General features: G+C 39.3%; 3 protein-coding genes across 5 annotated transcripts; 1 reads left to right on the top strand and 2 right to left on the bottom strand.

Moving 5' to 3' along the window:
* Window positions 1-2128: 2128 nt before the first annotated feature.
* LOC145453355 (uncharacterized) lies at window positions 2129-8997 on the bottom strand. The gene is made up of 2 exons (XM_080331322.1): window positions 8075-8997; window positions 2129-5281 (listed from the first exon to the last, which is right to left on the bottom strand). The coding sequence occupies exons 1-2, from the start codon at window positions 8852-8854 to the stop codon at window positions 4730-4732; spliced, it is 1332 nt and encodes a 443-aa protein (XP_080187448.1). The 5' UTR covers window positions 8855-8997; the 3' UTR covers window positions 2129-4729.
* A 144-nt stretch (window positions 8998-9141) lies between these two features.
* On the top strand, window positions 9142-18730 carry LOC145453352 (TELO2-interacting protein 2-like). Of its 2 annotated transcripts, XM_080331320.1 has the most exons (7): window positions 9142-9784; window positions 10678-10881; window positions 15425-15646; window positions 17012-17182; window positions 17624-17795; window positions 17860-17949; window positions 18458-18730. In XM_080331320.1, exons 1-6 carry the CDS (start codon window positions 9282-9284, stop codon window positions 17941-17943), a joined length of 1356 nt encoding a protein of 451 aa, XP_080187446.1. In that variant the 5' UTR covers window positions 9142-9281; the 3' UTR covers window positions 17944-17949; window positions 18458-18730. The 2 variants fall into 2 exon arrangements, with proteins under 2 accessions (XP_080187446.1, XP_080187445.1); XM_080331319.1 differs by having other exon boundaries at window positions 17860-18730.
* On the bottom strand, window positions 18304-22687 carry LOC145453362 (protein MAK16 homolog A-like). Of its 2 annotated transcripts, XM_080331329.1 has the most exons (8): window positions 22527-22684; window positions 22415-22464; window positions 22234-22352; window positions 20768-20984; window positions 20409-20463; window positions 19809-19979; window positions 18595-18639; window positions 18304-18535 (listed from the first exon to the last, which is right to left on the bottom strand). In XM_080331329.1, the coding sequence occupies exons 1-8, from the start codon at window positions 22539-22541 to the stop codon at window positions 18392-18394; spliced, it is 816 nt and encodes a 271-aa protein (XP_080187455.1). In that variant the 5' UTR covers window positions 22542-22684; the 3' UTR covers window positions 18304-18391. The 2 variants fall into 2 exon arrangements, with proteins under 2 accessions (XP_080187455.1, XP_080187454.1); XM_080331328.1 differs by having other exon boundaries at window positions 18304-18639; window positions 22527-22687.
* Window positions 22688-25130: the final 2443 nt, after the last annotated feature.

Below are 25130 nucleotides of genomic sequence, written 5' to 3' on the forward strand. Positions count from 1 at the left end.
GGGCGGTTATATAATACAAGGAAAGCGGAGATCGGGACGTATCGGAAAATGTTTCGAAGCAGTGGAGAATAACGGAGAAGTCAGCCATGCGAGTTCAAGGCCAATTTGGCGACTGATTGCCCGTCGATGAGATGACATAGCGGACGGATACTGAAAGCGGAGTTCGGGGCACCGCGAAATAGACATAGCGGACGGTTATATAATATAGAATGCGGAGATCAGGGCGTATCGGAAGATGTTTCGAAGCAGTGGAGAATAACGGAGAAGTCAGCCATGCGAGTTCAAGGCCAATTTGGCGACTGATTGCCCGTCGATGAGATGACATAGCGGACGGATACTGAAAGCGGAGTTCGGGGCACCGCGAAATAGACATAGCGGACGGTTATATAAAATAGAATGCGGAGATCAGGGCGTATCGGAAGATGTTTCGAAGCAGTGGAGAATAACAGAGAAGTCAGCCATGCGAGTTCAAGGCTAATTTGGCGACTGATTGCCCGTCGATGAGATGACATAGCGGACGGATGCTGAAAGCGGAGTTCGGAGCCCCGCGAAATAGACATAGCGGACGGATACTGAAAGCGGAGTTCGAGGCTCCGCGAAATAGACATAGCGGACGGTTATATAATATAGAAAGCGGAGATCATGGCGTATCGGAAGATGTTTCGAAGCAGTGGAGAATAACAGAGAAGTCAGCCATGCGAGTTCAAGGCCAATTTGGCGACTGATTGCCCGTTGATGAGATGACATAGCGGACGGATACTGAAAGCGGAGTTCGAGGCTCCGCGAAATAGACATAGCTCACGGTTATATAATATAGAAAGCGGAGATCAGGGCGTATCGGAAGATGTTTGGAAGCAGTGGAGAACAACGGAGAAGTCAGCCATGCGAGTTCAAGGCCAATTTGGCGACTGACTGCCCGTCGATGAGATGACATAGCGGACGGATACTGAAAGAGGAGTTCGGAGCCCCGCGAAATAGACATAGCGGACGGATACTAAAAGCGGAGATCAGGGCGTATCGGAAGATGTTTCGAAGCAGTGGAGAATAACGGAGAAGTCAGCCATGCGAGTTCAAGGCCAATTTGGCGACTGATTGCCCGTCGATGAGATGACATAGCGGGCGGTTATATAATACAAGGAAAGCGGAGTTCGGGGCGTATCGGAAGATGTTTCGAAGCAGTGGAGAATAACGGAGAAGTCAGCCATGCGAGTTCAAGGCCAATTTAGCGACTGATTGCCCGTCGATGAGATGACATAGCGGACGGATACTGAAAGCGGAGTTCGGGGCACCGCGAAATAGACATAGCGGACGGTTATATAATATAGAATGCGGAGATCAGGGCGTATCGGAAGATGTTTCGAAGCAGTGGAGAATAACGGAGAAGTCAGCCATGCGAGTTCAAGGCTAATTTGGCGACTGATTGCCCGTCGATGAGATGACATAGCGGACGGATGCTGAAAGCGGAGTTCGGGGCGTAGCGAAATATATTTCGAAACAGCAGAGAATAACGGAGAAGTCAGCCATGCGAGTTTCAGGCCAATTCGGTGACTGCTTGCCCATCGATGAGATGACAGCGGACGCGTTTCGTATGACAATTTAACTGATGATAGTTGTGGAATATTATACTGAACTACTTTCTACTTTACAAAAACCGAATTGCAAACGTAATTAGTTCATCCAGAATACTGTTCAGGTAGATTTTGAAGTAATTGCGAAACATTACCACTTCAGTAAGTACGGGAAATAGCCCAAATCTACTTGATTACCCCGAAAAAGTAAAAATATTCAACATATATAATATCTGAACAACGTGATGTGATAAAGCAAAAATAACGTCAGATTCGTATTCAGCGCCCCCAAATTAGGTATAATTGACCCGAAGAAGTCCTGGCGAAAAAATCCTGTAGATCAGCGTTATTGGTGCTGCGGCGTGCGACGCCATCAAACCAGGAAATTGGCCCGTGAGCACATTCTAGTTTGAGACCTCTGCACTAGTGACTATAATGCGAACTCCGTAACAACTTGCTATGAACCTAATATCGGTGCATTTTGCCTGGCCTTAACAATCCACCTTTGCTCGACTCGATCTTCTCCTTATTTGCTAACACATGTCACTTCATTAACGAAATATCTTTTACAAATTATATACAGATGTTACCAAAATGAAACGAAGAAAATATATACAGTCATGATAAAAGGTTAAATAAAAGTTCACGGCTGAATTTTAGCAGCTAAGCAGTTTCTCCACTGCTTCGAAATATCTTCCGACACGTCCCGATCTCCACTTTCCTTGTATTATATAACCGCCCGCTATGTCATCTCATCGACGGGCAATCAGTCGCCAAATTAGCCTTGAACTGGCATGGCTGACTTCTCCGTTATTCTCCACTGCTTCGAAACATCTTCCGATACGCCCTGATCTCCGCATTCTATATTATATAACCGTCCGCTATGTCTATTTCGCGGAGCCCCGAACTCCGCTTTCAGTATCCGTCCGCTATGTCATCTCATCGACGGGCAATCAGTCGCCAAATTGGCCTTGAACTCGCATGGCTGACTTCTCCGTTATTCTCCACTGCTTCGAAACATTTTCCGATACGTCCCGATCTCCGCTTTCCTTGTATTATATAACCGCCCGCTATGTCATCTCATCGACGGGCAATCAGTCGCCAAATTGGCCTTGAACTCGCATGGCTGACTTCTCCGTTATTCTCCACTGCTTCGAAACATCTTCCGATACGCCCTGATCTCCGCTTTCTATATTATATAACCGTCCGCTATGTCCATTTCGCGGGGTCCCGAACTCCGCTTTCAGTATCCGTCCGCTATGTCGCGTGTGTCTGTAAAGGTTAATGACCGAAAGCTCCGCTCTCCACTTCCTCCGCTATCTCCGTCTTTTAGGAATTGGCATTTTTGGCTCTCTCCGCCGTCTCCGTTGCTTCCGCGTTTTAGGGTCCATTCTCCGCTGCCTCCGCTGTCTCCGCTTCTCCGTCTTTTAGGGATGCCCCTTTTTCAGCGTGTGCTTGTACAATGTACACGCTGGCTTCATCGCTGTAAATTCCGGTCACAGTCGTTTACAGCAGTAAACGACTATGTTCTGACGACGAGAGACCATACCAGTAGATCAATGGATCGTTGTTCCGATAGTTTATTGATGGGCAATCGAATGTTGGCCAAACCCAAAATCTGAGTAAAAAATGTTGCGGTAGTTAAAAAAAAAATAGAAGAAAAATTTAACGATGGTAGCAAATGATCAATGAAGCAATGTCTGGGCGAAGTAGGGCAACAGTGTTAGTGTAACGACAAGAGGTGATCAAGTAGGGCTTTTTGAATCTATTATAAGGCAATTCACGGATATGTGGTGGTAATGCATTCCAGATGATAGGTCCCGAGTAGTCGATAGATCTCTTAGTTAGGTTGCTATTGAGTGGGGTTAAGTATATATTTCCCTTTGACGAGGATCTCGTGTAATGTGAATGGACATTTTTAGCAGGCATGAAAAAGTCATCAAACACAGCAGGCAAACTATTGGAAAGATATTTGTGAAAGACTTTTGATACTTTGAAGCGATGTAGTTCGTCAACTTGCAAAATTCGGTGCTTTCGGTAGTAAGGTGATAGTTTGGTACGTAAAGGTACAGATGAGATCAGCCGCATCGCACGATTTTGCAGGGTTAGAATTCTGCACAAAAATGTTGTGCATGCACTTCCCCATACTACGATTCCATATTGCAGGTGAGAGTGGAAAAGAGAGAAATGGATGGTTCGTAGTATTGATCTGGAAACCAAAGATTGCAGACGGGTCATTATTCCCACACACCAAGCTAGTTTCGATATTGTGCATTCAATATGCTGCTTCCAAGACATTGAGAACCACTGATCAATATTATCGTAGGCAGAAATTCACTTCAAACTACAAACACAACTGACCAATATTTATCCTGGTGGTTCTCAACCTCTTGTCGTATGTCATTAGTAGCATAGTCATTTAACTCACTTTCCAGATGTCTCCTGAAGACCTGCACTGATGGTAGCAATCTTGGTGTCGGATTAGAGGACTATTTCAAGTTGTTTCGAAAACTTCCTATCTTTTCACTGTGTGTCACAATATTGTGGTTTTTTGAAAGGAAAACTATGATGATGCGATATGTGGGATCTCATCGTTGGAGCAGGTCACGATGGGGCTGGGCAGGGATGTGGCTATTTTCTAAACAAACTGCGTCTGTCTCTGCATTTATTAGGCCGGCAACGAGGTCACATATACATATCAAAATTATTTGCACGGAAGTGCAGCTCTGTAATCACATACCGTAAAAATTCCTTGCACATCAAGTCATTAACAGAAAACAGCACACAACACAATACTTGACCACAGATGTAACATCAAAATAAAATTGTCACTTGTAGAGTTTGGTGTGGATGGAATAACAAAGGTATTGCCAAGTTGATTCACAAGGTCATACAATGATAGATACCGGTAATACAATTGGTCCCTGATTCTATACCAACTTCAATGGGCTTTTGTCTATTTTGCACATTTTGAGAAAATTTACCTCATGTGACGTTATCATTTTCTTTCGGCCATATCTTGGCCATGGTTAACTTTGAAACAATGTGACAAAAAATATGGTCGAAAAAATATAAAAGTGTTACAAAAACTTGATTTTCGATCAATGTCAAAAAATGGACGTAAACTGCTTTGATTCCACTGCGACGTAAAGCCATCTTACTCAACCAAAGTCTTCTAGCTTCAATTGATCATATTTATAGTTCATGATATCTTCTTTTCGTCTGACGGATATATACGCATATAGATTTCTGACATTATCGGGAATCCGACTTATGCCGCATTCATTAGCCAAAAAGTCACAATATTCCATAGCAATGCCTTGTAAACTATGGGCCCTGCTTCTACGCCAACCTCTGTCAATTTTAGATTGAAAATCTTTGGATTGATCATCCAGCATTGCTTCTACAGAGGGCAAGGTGACTTCGCCAGCTAAGAGCTTGGCAACATAAACAGCTTGGAAATACATGACCTTGAATATAGGCACCCTGTGAGGAATACCAACAAACAACATAGTGTTGTGATAGATGTTGACTATATGCTTATACAGATGAGTTACACGATTTTTATGAACACTGATGCTGCATTCTTCATCCAAGAAAGGATAATCGTAGGTATATCCAGTCGTGAATATCACGGAATCAACAGAGACTGTGTTTCCGTCGACTAGAGTCAACGAGTGACCGTCTTCATGAAATTGAGATATTTCTGTCACCTGAAATATACAGAAATGAATACTGTAGCAAAGGTTCAGTTAGAAAAGATATAAAAAATATGCTCAGGTCAATTAACTCTTACGAGGTGGGGCCATATTTTGCAGAATTGACCTTCAGTTTTCAAATTCTCGCCGTGACCCCACCAAGACTTGAATCTGGGTCTTTCCAGTTTAAAAGTGGGCGGGGTATAGCCATCAACCGATTCCACCCTTGATCGACACCCCATGACATGTCTAAGGTCTTTTAATAAGTTCAAATGAACAACTTTTTCTCCAAAAAATCTCTCTCTCTCTCTCTCTCTCTCTCAATTATCAAGGCTGGCCCTCAGGATGGCGTCAGAGAGAGAAATATGATGCTTCAGTGCGTAGCCACTGTTGCCTGGTTTCAAGCAAGCCGTCAACCATGGTTGTAAACGGCGCGGTTTGTTAGATATCGAAAATGGAAAATACATATAGAATTTAGAAATGGCGTGGTCAGTGAGTGGTCATCAAGCTCAAGTTCATGATCAAGACTCAATCTGACCCCTACCGTCCTGTGTATGGCATAAAACAAAGCAATGTGCTTTCTTTTGTCATATCCACGTATTTGCAGGCGTAGTTGACTAGTTTGTGACTCATATGCCGTCTGAATTTGCACTTAAACTTGACCTAGATCTTGAAAATCTTTGAAGCGTGACTACAATCAACAAATCCCCCTCAGAAAACTCTCTAGAACACGTTTTGATGTCTTAAACGGTGAAAATTTACACAGAATACGACGACATCTGATGTTCTGGCAGATTTTCCGACATTATTTCCCACTCGGAAAATATCTGGAAAATTTAGGTGATAACCATTTTTTCATTAATTTCTATTTTTGCAAACCAAAATTTTTGAGTAAAGTACTAAATTCATCAAAAAAGTCTCAGCTTTTCAAAAAAACGTAGTACGGTACCCGATGTCTAGGGCGTGTCAACATGGAGGAATCGGTGTCGGAGACATGCCATATCATATATAAATTGGTCATGAAATAATTTACAGTCATACAAATCTAATACTACGGTATATGACTATTACAAAATCTGGTAAAGCAGTATTAGCAAAACCAATATGCGAAATGTAGACCTGTTTATCGTTCTGTTAATCATAGCTAGTGAGAGCATTGACATTTGTTATTTCATTGGAAGGTGAATCTACGTTACTAAAACGAAATGACTATAATGGAACTGCAAATAGATAAAATCATAAAATATATCTTCATTTACGGTACCGTTCAGTTACGAATTTCACTCAATATAGTCGAGCAAACTTATCCCAAAACCACTTTCTACTTATAAAAATTCAAGTTGTTTGCCTAAAAATTGTTCAAGTGGAAGTAGAAATACCATAAAAATCTAACCACTAGAGAAAGTCGTGCAAGGACGCAAAACTCTAAAAAGTAGAAGCGCTTAATTAATAACCACCTTCGAGCATTATATTTAGGACTCGGTGCAATGATTCGGTTACTCGAATCTGAATAAACCTATTATTCTAAAGATTTAAGTCGAATAGTGACGGATGATTTTTTCGAGTATGGTACTGAAATTATACACTCCTTGCGAAAAGAGTTGATTAATCAAGGACAATTATAGTTTCAGTACTATTTTCCACTTGAAACCCTTATTGGATGTATCATAGCATAAAAAAACAATAGCGGAAATGACATTTTTGCAACGCCTTGATCAATGAAAGCGGTTTAGTTTAAAACATAACAAATTATCTTCATTGTCACATAAATCTGGAATTATATTCTTTGTGCATAAAAAGTGAAAATTTGAACTTTCCACATCATTCATATTCTTATAATTAGGATAATTTCTTTTACCAAAAAAAACCCAAGATTTGTACTTGAAAAATCGAAATGTTAACATTTTTTACCGTCATTTTGACAATATTTTGCCCACGTGTACGTAAATTAGGTGTTTCCAACATGTCGGAATTGTACTACTTATTTTCATTTCTGGTTGGGACAGTAAGTCCTTACGAAGTAGTTTGGCCTGAAAAACTTTTTTGACTTGAAATCTGACAAATTTTTACATGAAAAAACATATTTTAAAGAAATCTGGACACATGAAGAATTCCAGTAGTTACATCACGCTCACGCATTATGGTAAAACTAATTAAAATTTGTTGTAGTTCAAAGAAAAAAGATACTTTCCCTACATTCTCGGATAAAAAGTGTCTGCCCTTACTAAATAGCTTGCCCAGAATGGATATAAGAACCAATGCCCACACAGCCTTGCTTCAGTTTGGATATTGCGGTACGTTGTGCATGCCAACCTATTTGTTTCATTTGACCGTTTACGATTCACAATCAGCAGAAAATGGACCGTGTACGTTCAACAGTAGGTCTGAACAGCTTCTTGGATGTACAGAACTTCAATATACAATTGAATAGTAGCCTATATTCACATTGACATGAACCCGAATATTTTTGGCTGACATTCGTCAGGGGTAATCGTCAGCAACTAGTAGAGAACTCAAAAGAACAGCGTTATGATTGTTGATATTTCAATATGAATATACTATTCAACAGTAGGTCTATATAGTAGGCTACAAGCTGTAAAATGTTAAATGATAAGTTCACCAACGGTGCAAACATCGACGATACAAACAAGATGCAGGTTGCAAAAAAACTTTGCTGTTTTTTGAAATGTAAAAAAATGGCCCTAGTTCTAACGTAATATTGAGTACAACTGAAATACGGTACTCGATTCAGAACCGAATAACTCAGGTAGGCCTATGCTTGATTTCACAGACCTAATTATTTCCCACCTCTGTGACATTGTCAGGAAGTCCCTTGAGTAGGGGTTTTCCTTGGTATAGTCTGTTGCAGAGATACACCTTTTTCGCTATGGGTGATAAGTCCATAGAAATATCAACTCCAGAGGGGCTAGCTCCTATCACCAAGACTGTCTTATGAGCAAAATCATCCGGTTCCCTGTAGTAACGACTATGCAGGCTGTTTCCTCGAAAACTTTCGAATCCCCGAATTTTCGGAATATAAGGCTTCGTAAAATGACCATTACATACGACAACAGCGTCAAAAACTAGGTTTAGACAAGAATCATTCTTTGTACCATCAGACACTACAACGTTCCAACGACAGGGGCTATTTGCTTCGTTAGTTGATACTGGCGACACCTTCACAACTCGTCGATTAAACTGAATGAACCTCCGTAGATTAAATGTCTCTACAAAATGTTGCAGATAATGCAGGACGTAACTGTGATGAAAAAACGATGGTAGCGTTTCGTTCGTGTGCCCAAAGTCGGGAAACTCCATGATTTGTTTAGACTGGTTCGTAATAAGGTTCTTATACACAGAAGGATGTGTTGCGTGGTGGTCGTGCTGATGTCCATATTGGTTAGCTTTTCCGTCGTACGCCCAGATCCCGCCGACGAACGACGAAGCTTCGAATAAAGTAGGTTGCAAGGAGTGATGTTTCAATATATGACGAAGAGATAGCAAACCGGTCAGGCCACCTCCAATAATTGCAACCGTTTTCATATCACGAACAGCTCCTAAGTTTCTGTTCGAATCAATGATATACATACATTACGCTGATAAAGCCGAACTGAACTTATAAAACATTGGTTCTAATGCAGCTACAGCATCACTATCATGAATTTACGCTGCGATACCGCGATTGCGCAATAATTTCACTGATGCGTGGCGAGTATGTTTTGGTAAACAGTAAAACACGCGCTGGAAACTGAGAAGTTCAATGTAAATTGAATATACTGTCCAATAGCTATTTGCAGGATAAGCTGGGGAGTTTGATTGATTATTGACTTCACCTATAGTCCTTTCCAGCTCTTTTCGCTGCATTACAATTCTTGTATAGTATCTTGAAATTGTACAAATCATTTCAAGCATGATGAGCTAGTAGAGTAATGGAAAGAACATTGTATATCAACAATTGTATGTCTGTTTGTTCAGATCAGGGAGTTATCCTACTGGCCTTGTACATAAGACATCAATGGACTTGAAAGAAACCGTTGAAGAAATTGTTGCTAACCAGCAGCTTACACATCAGAGACAATTGTTAGAAAAAGCATTAAACCAGAATGTGTATGCCTTGCCGGTCACTTGGAGTGAAACGTTTTATTGTGCTGAAAAACTTCTAAATGTCATCTGTCTCCCTGCTGACGAGTATGGTGAAACCAGAGCAAGTGATAAAGACATTCAACCTTCGTGTTATAATGCTTCTTTAATCTGTTCTATCTTGAAAAAGATACTTGAACAAGACTGTCATTCAATGGAAAGAAATTATGAACAACTGGTACCCCTTATACTGACAACATGCGCCCCACTTTTGACTAGCATTAACCTTTGGAGTCCAGCACGGTGTAATGCAATATCTAGCAAGCTTATACGATGTGTATTGGACGAACTCAAAGTTTGTACTATGAAATCGTTCATTGATGAGAAGCCGATGATTTTCAAGGATACTTTTGAAAGAATTCTGAAAGATCTTGTCGGGTAAATAGGAATTTAAAAAACCCTATGACACAAAACTGGAAAAATTACGATGACATACGCAATAAGTTCCACATTTTTTCGGTGTGGGGCTCAAGTCATTTCGAGTCATTACAAAATCAAGTCGCAAGTCAAGTTTCACAAGTTTAAAGTGACTCAAGTCAATACTTAATAATTAAGATTGCAGACATGGTCAGTCTGCAGTGTTGGTTGGTGAGAGGTGTAGAATATTCTATAGAAGTTGTACTTGCTACTAAAATTGTCAGCTTGGCTAAAAAACAAGCTGCACATCAAATTTGGTGCAATTTCAACCCGTAGAGTGCAGCTATAAAAGTTTATAATTTAGATTTATTTATAAAAAATAAATGTTGCTTAAAAATCGACCCCATACAAATTTAACTACATTTCAACCCATAGTCACAAAGTTATGGGAGTAGAAAAGTTTGGGTTGGGAAAATAGTATTTACGGGGGGGAATCTCTCATTTTTAATTTTATTAAAATTACCTCATGTTAAATATGCCTACCGTACTATTTTTAATAGAAAAGTTTCTGCTCTGATAACTTCGCTTCTACAGGTCCGAATTGACCCACATTTTTATGTGTTTTTTGAGACTACGTAGGAATTTCATGAGATAGCCAGTAACATTTCAAAATCAAATTTGTTATTTTGTTGAAATTCAAAATTTTTTTACTCTAATCACTTTGCTTCTACTGGTCGGAATTGAGCCGAATTTTTTTAGTCAATTCGACAATTTTATGAGTTACCCAGTAGCCTAATATTTGAAAAATTTTTATTATTTTTTAACGACCCTATGTAAAACAATTTTTGAACTACATGTACTGACCCTAATACCTCAATTACATTGAAACACTAATTACGCTCACAAATTTTTAGCGAAGCATGGAAAAAATCGAGTCGAGCCCGGTTCACGTTCGTTTATCTCATTTTGAATGCCGGCGGAGATGTGTTAACAGAATATCTGGACAAAATTTTACCGACCGTCCTGACAATGACCGATGATGTGGTACCTAGACACGCTGTGACCGGTATCAAGTGCATCCATCATATTCTGAAAGAAGTGCCGGCTGGAGAATTGAGGTATACAAATGTTCTATTGAAATCTTTATTTGTTGCTGGCGATTACCTCTGTCGAGTGTCTGCCGAAAATATTCGGGTTTATTTCAATGTGAATGTATCATTCAATTCAATTGTATATTGAACAAGGTTGTAACCAAGTCACAAGTCAAACTCACTTTTGGCTAATTCCATTATAATTTAACAGGGGCTGTAATGCATACCCTCAGAATTGTCCAATATTTACAAATGTTATTCTTTTTTGAATTCCAAGTTTATTAAAAAAAAAAAAATTGAAAAATGTTCAGCAGTTCAAAAGATATTGCGATTTAAAATCCTCTCGTCACTAGGTGGCGCTACTTTCAAAAATCTTTGAAATCGATATTTTTCGCTTAAATGATGGTAGAGAACCAATTAAAATGTCCAATTAACCAATTCTGGGGCCAAGGAATTCAATAAAACCAACTGTTTCGCCCTAAACTCAATGAAAAAAAAGTTACGGATGAAAAAAAAAATGGCGGGGACGGGCTTGAAAATGTCTGTGGGATACGGCCTACACAAAAAAAAATTATTGTGAAATGTGCTTTCAAGGAGTATGGTTGATAAAAAGCTTGATTTTAAATTCCCCAGTTATTCCACCGTGAAATATGCATTACATAAAAATTTCATGGTCCCAACCCATATCCCTGCTCACCGTAAATACTATTATCACCAGTCAAATATATGAATAAATTTATCGGTTTTGGTTTTTGAAATTTTTCAAGTAGAATCCGTGCTGAACCACTGCATCAACAATAATAGAAGCAAGTAACAAAAGACATATTTACAATTGATCTTGAAATGTGGCAAGTCGACGATCCAAAATGCATGCCAAACACGAAACAATAAATATGTTCGGATTTTTGACTTTTGACTATACTAAGAGACAAAATGCAATTTCAACATATTTATTGTTTCGTGTTTGGCATGCATTTTGGATCGTCGACTTGCCACATTTCAAGATCAATTGTAAATATGTCTTTTGTTACTTGCTTCTATTATTGTTGATGCGGTGGTTCAGCACGGATTCTACTTGAAAAATTTCAAAAACCAAAACTAATAAATTTATTGATATATTTGACTGGTGATAATAGTATTTACGGTGAGCAGGGATATGGGTTGGGACCATAAAATTTTTATGTAATGCATATTTCACGGTGGAATAACTGGGGAATTTAAAATCAAGCTTTTTATCAACCATACTCCTTGAAAGCACATTTCACAATAATTTTTTTTTGTGTAGGCCGTATCCCACAGACATTTTCAAGCCCGTCCCCCCCATTTTTTTTTTCATCCGTAACTTTTTTTTCATTGAGTTTAGGGCGAAACAGTTGGTTTTATTGAATTCCTTGGCCCCAGAATTGGTTAATTGGACATTTTAATTGGTTCTCTACCATCATTTAAGCGAAAAATATCGATTTCAAAGATTTTTGAAAGTAGCGCCACCTAGTGACGAGAGGATTTTAAATCGCAATATCTTTTGAACCGCTGAACATTTTTCAATTTTTTTTTTTTTAAGAAACTTGGAATTCAAAAAAGAACAACATATATAAATATTGGACAATTCTGAGAGTATGCATTACAAATCTCAAAAAATTTGCTAAATTATAATGGAATTAGCCTTTTATAGTTTTAACTCGAGAGTAAAGCCGAGTCATTTTCGATTCACCACCGAGTCCAGTCCGAGTCTTTAAAGTCAGTGAGCAAAGGGCCAAGTCCGAGTCATAGTATTGTGTCTCGAGTCTGAGTCCAAGCCATTGTGTTCACTGTGTACAGTTTTGAGTTCAATCTGGTTCAACCCACTCTTTTCAACTCTGATTGAGAGATATTGAATGGCTCGCATTCATAATACCGTATCGTAATTTTCTCAGTCCTAACAGTTTCGGGCCCTATTTCCAAGTATTAGGACTGATAGACGAAATACCAATCATGTGGTGACTTTCCTATCCTTCGAAGTTACAATGAAATGTCTGTCTTGGCGTCTTAGTCTCGAGTCAACTTGGTTCGAGTCATGCATAATAACTCGAGTACAAGTCATTGACTCGAGTCATTTTACGCGTTTGAAAAAATGACTCAGGTCGAGTCATGACTCGTGTATTGACAACCAAAAATGATGCGAAATCTGGATTTCGAAAACACTGACGGCAAAGTTGACTAAAAAATAAGGTCAACCACAACCTAATTGGCTTTAAAGCGGGCCTTTCGGGAGTCGAGTCAGAAAAATTTAACTCACTCTTGCAGACTACAACTAGGGTTACCATACGTCCTCTTTTAAGAGGATTTGTCCTCTTTTTTTACTTTTTTGAAAGTGTCCTCGGAGGACGCCCAAATGTCCTCTTTTGGGGATTTTGTCCTCTTTTTTGGGAATTATAGGGCAAATTCGACTGAGATACAGTACTGAAACAACGCTCCGACAGCTATTTTGGGAGCTGAGCCGGAAAGCTGACCTTTTTTTAGTGAACCAATGGATAACGTGAAAGAAAAGCTGACCTTTTTTTTCAGTCAACCGACCATGAAGTAGGGAAATTTTACCTTTTTTCAGGATTTTCCTCCGGTACTGCAAGTCTGAAAATGTATCCTCTTTTCAGATCTCCAAAATATGGTAACCCTAACGACAAATAGGTAATTATAGTTGTCTAATCAGACCAATTAAAGCAAATATTCGGTAATTTAATTTGGCTAATTCCATTATAATTTAGCAAATTTTTTGAGATTTGTAATGCATACTCTCAGAATTGTCCAATATTTATATATGTTGTTCTTTTTTGAATTCCAAGTTTCTTAAAAAAAAAAAATTGAAAAATGTTCAGCGGTTCAAAAGATATTGCGATTTAAAATCCTCTCGTCACTAGGTGGCGCTACTTTCAAAAATCTTTGAAATCGATATTTTTCGCTTAAATGATGGTAGAGAACCAATTAAAATGTCCAATTAACCAATTCTGGGGCCAAGGAATTCAATAAAACCAACTGTTTCGCCCTAAACTCAATGAAAAAAAAGTTACGGATGAAAAAAAAAATGGGGGGGACGGGCTTGAAAATGTCTGTGGGATACGGCCTACACAAAAAAAAATTATTGTGAAATGTGCTTTCAAGGAGTATGGTTGATAAAAAGCTTGATTTTAAATTCCCCAGTTATTCCACCGTGAAATATGCATTACATAAAAATTTTATGGTCCCAACCCATATCCCTGCTCACCGTAAATACTATTATCACCAGTCAAATATATCAATAAATTTATTAGTTTTGGTTTTTGAAATTTTTCAAGTAGAATCCGTGCTGAACCACCGCATCAACAATAATAGAAGCAAGTAACAAAAGACATATTTACAATTGATCTTGAAATGTGGCAAGTCGACGATCCAAAATGCATGCCAAACACGAAACAATAAATATGTTGAAATTGCATTTTGTCTCTTAGTATAGTCAAAAGTCAAAAATCCGAACATATTTATTGTTTCGTGTTTGGCATGCATTTTGGATCGTCGACTTGCCACATTTCAAGATCAATTGTAAATATGTCTTTTGTTACTTGCTTCTATTATTGTTGATGCAGTGGTTCAGCACGGATTCTACTTGAAAAATTTCAAAAACCAAAACTGATAAATTTATTCATATATTTGACTGGTGATAATAGTATTTACGGTGAGCAGGGATATGGGTTGGGACCATGAAATTTTTATGTAATGCATATTTCACGGTGGAATAACTGGGGAATTTAAAATCAAGCTTTTTATCAACCATACTCCTTGAAAGCACATTTCACAATAATTTTTTTTTGTGTAGGCCGTATCCCACAGACATTTTCAAGCCCGTCCCCCCCATTTTTTTTTTCATCCGTAACTTTTTTTTCATTGAGTTTAGGGCGAAACAGTTGGTTTTATTGAATTCCATGGCCCCAGAATTGGTTAATTGGACATTTTAATTGGTTCTCTACCATCATTTAAGCGAAAAATATCGATTTCAAAGATTTTTGAAAGTAGCGCCACCTAGTGACGAGAGGATTTTAAATCGCAATATCTTTTGAACTGCTGAACATTTTTCAATTTTTTTTTTTTTAATAAACTTGGAATTCAAAAAAGAATAACATTTGTAAATATTGGACAATTCTGAGGGTATGCATTACAGCCCCTGTTAAATTATAATGGAATTAGCCATTTGTGAAATGTTTACGCTAATTTTAGCTGTAACATAATTACTGATTTTTCTGGAAATGCTACGGGAGAACAGTATTGTGCGAAACGAGCTAAGCTTGCTGTACAGACAACTGCCATTATCATGCTTGATTTGATGTGAAATGAATTTGATTTTTGTTGTGTTTCTTTCATATTCGGAATTGAAGTCACTTTTCTTGTTTTTGTGAAATAATGAATTCTTATCTAAATTGGGTAATACTGTGTGGCTCTAATTATAATCTCATTTGGATTTGCTGAAATTTTCAAGTTGTCCAACTCTGGGCTCATTCCATCACGATTAGTCAGAATCCTAATATGTAAACTAGGCAGCATTCTTCAAGGGTTCGCATTTCAGATACCGCGGACGTATCAACGTTCTCCACGACGCATTGCTAAAGAAGATGCATTGTCAGGAAGCGACTGTATACGCACCATTACTGCCTTGTCTGCTCAGCTCGTTACCATGTATTGAAACGGAAATGATGAAAAATCGAGGCTGTAGTTTACCAAACTACAACAGATGTTTTGATGAAATGCTAAGTATTTTCAACCTGTCCAGCGACCAAAATGTGAAAAGGTGTGATTTTCATGTTACGTTCTTTCCAAAACTCTATTAGTTGATGACGATTACCCCTGAAGAGTGTCAGCAGAAAGTATTCGGGTTTATATCACAAGTTGTAGTATAGTATATTGAAGTCCTGCACCTCCAAAATGCTCGTAAAGTTACAGATTACAGTCCCAAGCATTTCCGCAACCAGATGTGGTCATTATGTAAATACTTGACCTAATACTGAAGTTAGTTATGCGGAACTCATACCACTTACTCAAGGGGTTAACGTAATTTTCCATGTATAATCCGCAAAATTTTCACGATTTTTTGCCCTAAAATAGTGGGTGCGTATTATACATGGGTACAACAAGCCTTGAAAAAAATCTCCCTCGATAAAAAACTTGAAATCACACCTATCTTCATGTTAGTGGGAAGCGTGTTGCCAATTAACGAGAGTCGTCTGCAAAAGCACGCGATCTCCTGCTGAGTTGGTTTGCCGTTTGTACGCGAGCGAAATTAGGTCACTAATAGACACTCGCGCGCGGCAATTCTCGCCAATTCATCGCGTCAACGACAGGCCCGAACAATCGCATATGCAATTTATACATACACAAGAGGCCATGTGCGCAAGATATAATCGCTTGCGTAATCAGTCGCATCTCCAACAGACTTGTTGCGCATGACATAACCGTGCGCAAGATGTCGGTTCGTTGGCCTAAACTATCGCGCCGCCCGCCTTGCAGGCTTTGGCTGCTATCTACTATCGTTGAGCGATCTTTGTGTAATGATTGTTCACGAGTGACATCGCAAAACAGAATGACATCGTATACGAAATCGCAACTATTCATGTACAGAAATGCAGGGTGCGTACTATACATGGGTACAGGATTTTTCCCGGAATCACATGCTATTTTAGGAGTGCGTATTATAAATGGGGGCGTACTATACTTGGAAAATTACGGTAAGCTTTTACGGAACTTCCACTTGAACATTCATCGGTCAAAAACACATTTTACAATTAGAAATTTTAAAAGTAGACTGGAGGCAAGTTCTACGGCACTTTTATGGGAAAAGTTATGAAATAGTCTCTGTATCACGAGCACTAATATAAATTTGAAGATTGCTGCTCTTGGCTAAGATTACCTGCGAAAAGTATATGACCCAAAGTTGTAACCAAGTCACAAGTCAATTTGACTTTCATAGTTTTGACTCCAGTCATGTTCAATTCACCACCGAGTTCGAGTCATAGTACATTCTGTTCATTTGTTCATTCATTCATCTGTTCAACTCACTTTCTGTGATATCAAAGGCCTCGGATTCATAATACACTCATTTTCTCTCCATTTTTCTAGTTGTGTATACGATGCTCATCAATCTGTCTCGATATTGCAGGATATTTGCTACCTCCTTGTCAACGATCGTCTCGCAGATGGGAATTGAGGTTATTGGTCACATGAAAGCTATATTGGCAGTTTTGGAGTACGGATTCGATACCTGCGACTTGATTACCGTTTCCTATTTGAGCAACATGATCTCAGAGCTCGTGAACGTGGCCTGGTTAAGGTGAGTGTGTCCTGACTAGAGACTGACTGATATCTAGTACCTTCGCCGATATTCAAAAGACGTGGCATCTAGCTTAAGGCGCATTTCTTTGGACAGCTTTGCAGCAGTTTATTTGACTGGGCATGGAATAAACTAGGCTGCATATGGACATGTATGAGCAGAGGTGATCAGCCTACTCTGTAATTACTCGAGCGATTATGATTTTAGATTATTTCTACTTGAGTTTTTAGGTGAATCCAGGCCGAGAATACTTTAATTGCTGGTGGTCCTGTAAATGCTATAGAGAACTGTATCGTGCGAAACAAGCCTGGCTTGCTGTACAGACATCTGCCATTCCCATCCAATTTGGAAAAGACCGTTGCTATAATTCTAATCCTAGTTGTCCAAGTCTGCTCCTGACATGATGTGACAACTCACTATCTCAACACAACTGAATTCCAGGATGACAAGTCACACAGAGCAGTTGACAGCGTTGCTAATCAAGACGTTGTACAGCATAAAAAACGACGATTGGCGGACACAAAATTCCACTCCGTCGCAAATAACCCGCACCGAGGATTCAATCGCCGAAGCTTTGACTAAATTGACGGTAATTGATGCGGAATTGGGTGTGGTAAGTTTCATTAAATTTCACTCCAATAAAAATACAGCGCAATAGCGCATAGTTTTTGATACAGGAAATTCTAACATTGATGGAGGACGAGGGGCGGCTGAACTTGCAAGCGTTTGCGGAAAAGCTGCAGAGAAATATGACAGTCTAATGATCAGTAAGCTTATCACTAAAAAATTTTCAACCTAGCGCAATGGTGGCAATAATTTTCGACAATGATGCTTCGAAAAACCACTGTTCACTCATAAGCATACTAGGAAATAAGTCACCCTGGAAATTCTACGACAAACACGTCACTGGATTGACACACACTATAAGGCAAAATTCAATGTGTTGTTAATGCCGCATATATAAGTCTTCCAACAATGCAGCCGGTTAAGACACTGATCTAGTAATGATAATGAAATGGTTGTGCTGCTCCAGATATTGACAAAATAGATGCCCCATTATTCCTCCCACTCCCACATCGCTGGCAATACACAAAGTGAACTTAAGTTTCAGAGGGATCACATATCTCTCTCACATGTTAATCCATCTCCAAATAAATCCCATCAATACGATCCAGAAACCGTGCATGAATCCCAAAAGTACATCCTTCGCTAAAATTTCATCCTCTCCCGTTTTGATTTACTAGTTGCGTGTTCATTCTCGTATTCAATTTCCAGACGCTTGCGTTTCGCGACAGTCTTAGGCTGCGTTTCTTCCTCGACCGTCTCGTCGTCTGTGGACATGTCTTCCATATCCTGAAAAGCATCGGGTGATGAGTGTGTGTTACCGATGAGTTTACTGTGCACTGAAATACCTCCATGTCGCTCAAATCGACTTCGTCATCGGCGACGTATTCTACCTGCAAATGGAGATATATATGGAAGTGAATGCACATCAAACCGTAAAGACCGAGATATTGACTGCATTGAAATGAATAATGAACCACGGAAGCAATTTCATTTTAGCTAGGCATCTGCCAGGTAGTTGCTTAACAAGTATACAGTACCGGCGTGATTCGCTTCTGAATCAGTGTTAGGCTCCATGACAGTAGGAAAGACGTGGAGGGTTCAGATATGTAGCATTTAGGCGACCACAAACAATATAATGCCATTTCTGCATCACATAAAAAAGATAACGTGGTATTTTCTCCACCACATCTATTTCGATTCTCTTCTGTCAAGGACATACATTCATACTCCATTATAAAAGTACAAGTAGCAATTTCAAAGACACGTCACACTACTTCAATGGAAGCAGAAAATAAACTTTTGTAAAAAAGTAGCATTTATCAGAAGGGGGCTACTGGATATCAAAGAATCTATCTTCGCGATCCAAGACTACTTTAAATTTGTGAAAAATATTTCCAGTTTCTGCTGTATTTTGACAAGTTGTTAAGTGATGCAAACAATCCAAAGTGTAAAAACTAGGTAGTCATGCCTAAAAATGTTCAAACTTTAACACTAAAATATGGGAAAATTTTACAAGGACGAGGCGGCAAGCATCGTCACAGCACTGCTTATGCTTATTGAAACAATCCAAAGAAACTACTTTTTTTTTAAATAAGTACTGGTCATTCGAGAGTTCAAATGTATTGGTGAAACAGAAGTTACGGTACGATGAAATCTATCTTCGAGTTGCGTACCGCAAACTAGCAGGGTTGTAGCGACTCGAGTCAAAATTTTTTCGCGGGTCATTTTCTTAAAATCGGAAAATGTCTACACTTGACGCCATTCTATACGACTATCGTATATTAGGACTGATAGGCCTACTTGAAAAGTAGGCACAGGAACTGGTTTTGTCTGTTTGAATAAGTATGGTAAGTGGGAGAAAGGATAAGTATATTATGAATCCGAGGCCTTCGACATCAGGCGAGTCTCACAAGAGCGAGTTAGTTGAACTCAATACAGAACAGTAAACACTCGGACTGTTTCTCCTCTACTCGGACTTCACTCGGTTTGGAACAACACAAATGAGGCTCGGAACATTGTGACTATCTACTTAGGATATGTTATTTTGTCGAATATTTACCGTTCCCGTTTCCTCTTCATCCTCACTCTCTTCGACGTCCTGCTGCGCTATGGCTCGGTCGAATGCGGTCGCGGAAATATTGTAAATGTCTCCGTACGTGCCTTGCTTCAACCGTTCCAACAGTTCTTTTTCGATCGCGTTTTCCAACTGCGCGGCTATCAATGCTTTTTGCTGGAAACAGACTCACAGTATACATTGTGTGATACCAGAATCTGACTTAGATGACAAGATAACTATTATCATGCTTATGAAAATCAAGGCTTTTCACAGAAAACACAGTCATCAAATGCATACAACAATCACACCATGCCAGAATCAGACCTGGACGAATTGTAATTATCTAGAGAGAAAACCCAGTAATCTAATCTGTGAAATGTTTCTATGCGCTCATTTTAATTCTTATCCAATTTTAAAGACAAATTTTGATGTCTCAGTGCACACTTTGTCATCACGACAATTTGCCTTTAAATTCCTGCGAGATGCAACAGGATATGTCACAAGGTGAAGAATTTGTGCACATATGATATTACAACATGCAAGCTGTTCTAAGTGCGAATGCTCTTCGGGGTAAAATAATGAGAGACAAAAAGTCAATCTTACCTCGCGTCTCGCCTCTCTGCGTTCCACTTTCCTGCTCAGGGGGACTAATTCCTTCCTAGAAAAAGTTTCAAATTGTTGAAAATTCACTCACATTGAAATGAATCCAACAAACAAATCCTTCTAAAGGATGTATGGCAACCCTATGATATACGAAACTGGAATAAGTCATATAGAATGTGGCGAGTCATATGACTTGGTCAAGTCATGAGCAATGACTCGACTGCAAGTCAGGCCAATACACAAATTGACTCGATTCCAGACGAGCCAACGAAAAATTACGACTAGAGTCATTACAAGCCTGATATTCACTTCACCCTACATCATATTCGACTAATGTGCATACAACCAGTTCAGCTTACTGTCTTTTTAACGTCATTCGCCTTATCCGTATCAAATACTGATAGATTTTTGTGAACCGTTGCTTGCATTTGTGTCGCAGAAAATACGGCCAATATATCAAGTTCTCGTCGATTTGATCCAAGGCTTTTTGATAATTCCTTGATAATTTTACTTTCTCCCATAATCTTCCAGGAAATGCCGCCCTTTCAATGGTCTTCATGTAAAGATAGCAGACACCTTCATGCAAAGAAACATGATTGTCTTAAAACATGAAACCCAAGCGCATATCGTCGCAGTGGAATCTGGAATCAAAGTAGCCTATGGTATCCATTCCTTAAAACTTATAGATAATAAAGTTTTTGTAAAATTTTCATTTTTCCTGTCATATCTTGGCCATGTTTATGCTTATCACATTGTTTCAAAGTGAACCATGGCCAAAAGACAATACTAACTTTGCATCAAGTTAATAAATTCTCAAAATGTGTAAAATGTTGATGACTCATTGCAGACTTGGATTACTAGGGATCATTCTAGTTGTGTAATTGGAGAGAAATGCTGGTAATCTAATTCCTGGTTTTCCTGAAAACTCTACCAGAGAACTGTATCTTCTAAACGAGCTAAGCTTGGTCTACAAACATCAAGCCGAAAAAAAAAACGGAGTGGGGGTATTTATAGAAAAGGGGGGATGTTTTTAAAAGGAGAGGAAGTTCCTAGTTCCAACCGATCGATCAGGTTAAATGCATGCACGAACGCAGATATTACGATGGTCAGATAATCTTCCTATGTTTGTGACTTCTTCATTCGCATATACAAAACCAAGTTGTGCATTGTGTTATTTAAATACAACGATGTGGTCCCATAAGCTAAGATAACAGCATAAAGAGGGACAGCGAGGTATCTTGACCTTAATTACCAAAGCGAGGTTGCTATCACGAGATCATACTACAGCACAGCGGGAGATCTCTCCATTTTGCGCTCAAATACGAACAGTGAAGATACGCAAATGAATTATTAGTCTGTTGCCATTTGTATCAATTGTTTAGCCTGTTTTTGATCATGATCTGGATTAATTTTGTTCAAAATCAATATAATATCTACTGTCTGCCAAAATGATGTGGTATTTTTGGTGTGTGGAGATGGTAAAGATCAATTATATAACGCTCAAACTCGTGTGATTGTATCAGGTTAATAACAGTGGCCCGGCGAAGGCTCAGAATCAAAATGTATTCCTAAATGCGTTTGCGGTGAAAAAGTGACAATTGCGAATTGTCCAGGCCAAGACAATAACTTCTCGTCATTACAACATTACATCGAATATTGATAGCACTATCACACAGCACCAGTCACGGAGCAGCCTCATTTTCCTAACCTCCGATGTTTTTACGACTGGCAATTATACTAAGATAATAACAGAGAGCTAGATTTTGGATTCAAGAGGAAGAAGAGTTGAGCTTGGGACCGGAGGATATTGGACACCGATACATACCTTTTTCTTCCTTTATCGTCGCATATTGACTGTTTGCAAGAGGACACGAACTTCTATTGCACAGACCGGTAACATTGTATTCATTCTTGCAGAATCTCTGCGTTTGTGATGTTGTCGCCCTGTAACACATCTTATAGATAAGGAGAAAGTGGTCCTTTGAAAACATGAGCTAAATACTCACTTTACTTTATATGAACAGAATTGCTTGTTTCCGATAATGTCCCATAATACCTGTAGATATATAACGGAATATTGAAAGCCTGCATTGACTAAAATCCCTTTCACACACTTACATCGTCGTGTTGCATGACTACGATCAAAGTCGAAGCACCGTCACAGGTCTACAAACTATAGTTACAGGTTAAAAAAAGCCGGGTGAATGCAAAGATCTCGGAAGCTGTTTACTGGAAACTGCGTGCACAACATGAACCCACTCATGCACGCAATGTACGCGATCTCAATGGTCAGATCTATAAAAGTCGGCCATGAACGAGAGAGAGAGAGTATTTATTTTAATTAATCAGAAACAGAGATCAAAGAGAAGGCAACAATGAAGATTCATAAAAATACTCTTGCATGGTATCGCATACAAATAAACGATGCGACCTTGGAGGTCAGCCACTCTGATCGCAGCAGCAGCAAACGGGTAAATTGTCTCTTCATGATCTGGAGTAAAACAAGAAAAACTAAATAATAGTTACCAATTAATGAAGCTATGCATGAGTGAGGTAGGACAAAGGGTCAGAACAAAGACCTGAATAGTGACACTGGTATATATGACTTCCCCGCTTGGCGCTCAGCACGACCGGGATAGCATGGAGAGATTTCGAGCAATTACAACTAAATAAATACAGTCCATCCTCAAGATTACCGGACCACGACTGACCTATCGATCTCGCTTCCAATGACATGCCGCCGTATTTCTTGTCGCATTCTTTTTCTATACTATCTTCTTTACTTTCAATCAGTGTGCATGCCTCCTCTTTACATCGCCTAGGCCAGGGGTTCTCAGCCCTTTCTTGGCTGTGGCCCATTTTCCGGTTGGAAAATGTGCTGTGGCCCACCTCTTACCTCGCGGAGTCATAATCCTGTTCAGTGCGTGGTAATTGACGGCACCGATATGCCTATTTCTCTAAAATATGTGCATTTTTATCTTAATTTGCTGCTGATATTTAAGTGTATACCTTTCGGCCAATAAAATCGCGCGAAGCGCGACGAATATTTTCAAGTCGAATAAATATCCTCCAACAAAAGACCAACAAAATAATCTTGAACCCCTTCGAGCTTCCGCAATTGGGGGTTTAGATGCAGCAGTTACGGCTCTGGTAGTTCACAGGCTAAAACTCCTGTGTTTATTATGTATGATTGCCCGCTGCTCCATTCGCGACGCGAAACACAATGATCAAATCCGCGCATCCACTGTGTGATTTGGATTTTAGTTTCACTATCGTGGGGAATAATATAATTAACAAGCCATTTGGGGTACAGAACGTCAGAATAACGCGAAACAATAACTTCATATTGTTAATTTATTCGCTAAAAGCTCTTCGACTGACTCTCATCAGTAGCGAACGTCAGTAATAGGGAGAATCAAATTCGAAATGTAGGTACACTATTTTGTCTGTATGACGTAATAATAACAAAAACAAATAACTGCATGTAGTAGACAGGCAAGATACAGTAGTATTCAATCCAATGATACAATCAATTCATGTGACTCTTACGTTATGTACAATGATTTCCAGGGCGGACATTTTAAACCGACTTCAAAGATTAATGCGCTCCGCTAAATCCTCAATCCATTACGATTAGTTGCGGTGGTGCAGCATACCTCTACCAGAAGTTGCTAATAATTTGCAATTATGGCTGTTTTTATCATACAATAATACGACTTGCCTAAGTACAGTAAATCTATACATCAATTACACTTCATTTCGAGTTCATTGCACACCACTTTCAACGACATATGACCCCGCCAGAATACTTGGTTACTTCAGCATTACCTTCCAGTTATTATATACTCGAAATTATTTTAGTTGCTGTTAGCCGTATAGGTTGTCATAGCCAGTGGAAAAAGCCGCCGTTTCTACCTCCCGTTTTTGACTTGTACAAGCTGACTCCATACGTGCCACTACGTCCTATCAAAGTCAGATGAAAAGCTTTACGCAGCCTACGTATAATTAGATAATATGAATATATTTTTAGCGATTAACATAACAAATAAACTAAACTTACATTAATTCTAAAATTTTCTAAATAGCTCCGTGGCCCACCTCAAATGCTCCTGTGGCCCACCAGTGGGCCATGGCCCACCCTTTGAGAACCCCTGGCCTAGGCCAAGGTGGGTGTCAGATTCCATAGACTACTCCTTGTCGCTTCGACATCTTCCTGTCTTTTCATTGTATCGCATTTTTGTGGTGTATTGAACTGATAAAATTGCTAATAAACCAATGATGATGATGATGAAATGCTGGCAAAGGTATTTCTGCACCATCGCGTCAACGAAGAACAACTACACTGTAAAAAATAAAGGTGGGTTTTTGGCTAAAATTGAGGTGGAAACGATAATTCCTCCTTTCACGAGTGGTAGGAACATGCTATACACCTCTGAAGAAGGTGAAGTACGTCTTCCCACCTCCGACAATAGATCTTCCACCTCCAAAAACCCTCCTATAAAGTGATATACGATACATCACTTTATAAGGAGGGTTTTGGGAGGTGGAAGATGTATTTTCGCGCGAGCTCATATACTGCGTCGTCGTCAACAAATATACAAAAGCTGTCGTAACGTTGTTTTTGGTAAACCCGTGATATATTACAAATGCTGCGGAACGAGCCCCCTATGACTTGGAACGGCAGTCCGAACACACGGGGTCAGATGACGTACGCGTAAGTTC

Source organism: Botryllus schlosseri, chromosome 13 (assembly GCF_051294905.1).
Source record: "Botryllus schlosseri isolate E-star chromosome 13, Bs_hap1, whole genome shotgun sequence".
Lineage (NCBI taxonomy): Eukaryota > Metazoa > Chordata > Ascidiacea > Stolidobranchia > Styelidae > Botryllus > Botryllus schlosseri.

Coding starts and splice junctions, on each gene's coding strand:
- LOC145453352 (XM_080331319.1), top strand. CDS start 9,282: ATGGACTTGAAAGAAACCGTTGAAGAAATTGTTGCTAACCAGCAGCTT. Junction 10,882..15,424: donor GTGCCGGCTGGAGAATTGAG/GTATACAAATGT, acceptor TTCGCATTTCAG/ATACCGCGGACGTATCAACG. Junction 17,183..17,623: donor GTGAACGTGGCCTGGTTAAG/GTGAGTGTGTCC, acceptor ACTGAATTCCAG/GATGACAAGTCACACAGAGC.
- LOC145453355 (XM_080331322.1), bottom strand. CDS start 8,854: ATGTATATCATTGATTCGAACAGAAACTTAGGAGCTGTTCGTGATATG. Junction 5,282..8,074: donor TTCCTGACAATGTCACAGAG/GTGGGAAATAAT, acceptor TGTATATTTCAG/GTGACAGAAATATCTCAATT.
- LOC145453362 (XM_080331328.1), bottom strand. Junction 20,985..22,233: donor GACGATAAAGGAAGAAAAAG/GTATGTATCGGT, acceptor CTTTGCATGAAG/GTGTCTGCTATCTTTACATG. Junction 19,980..20,408: donor GCAGAGAGGCGAGACGCGAG/GTAAGATTGACT, acceptor GTCTGTTTCCAG/CAAAAAGCATTGATAGCCGC.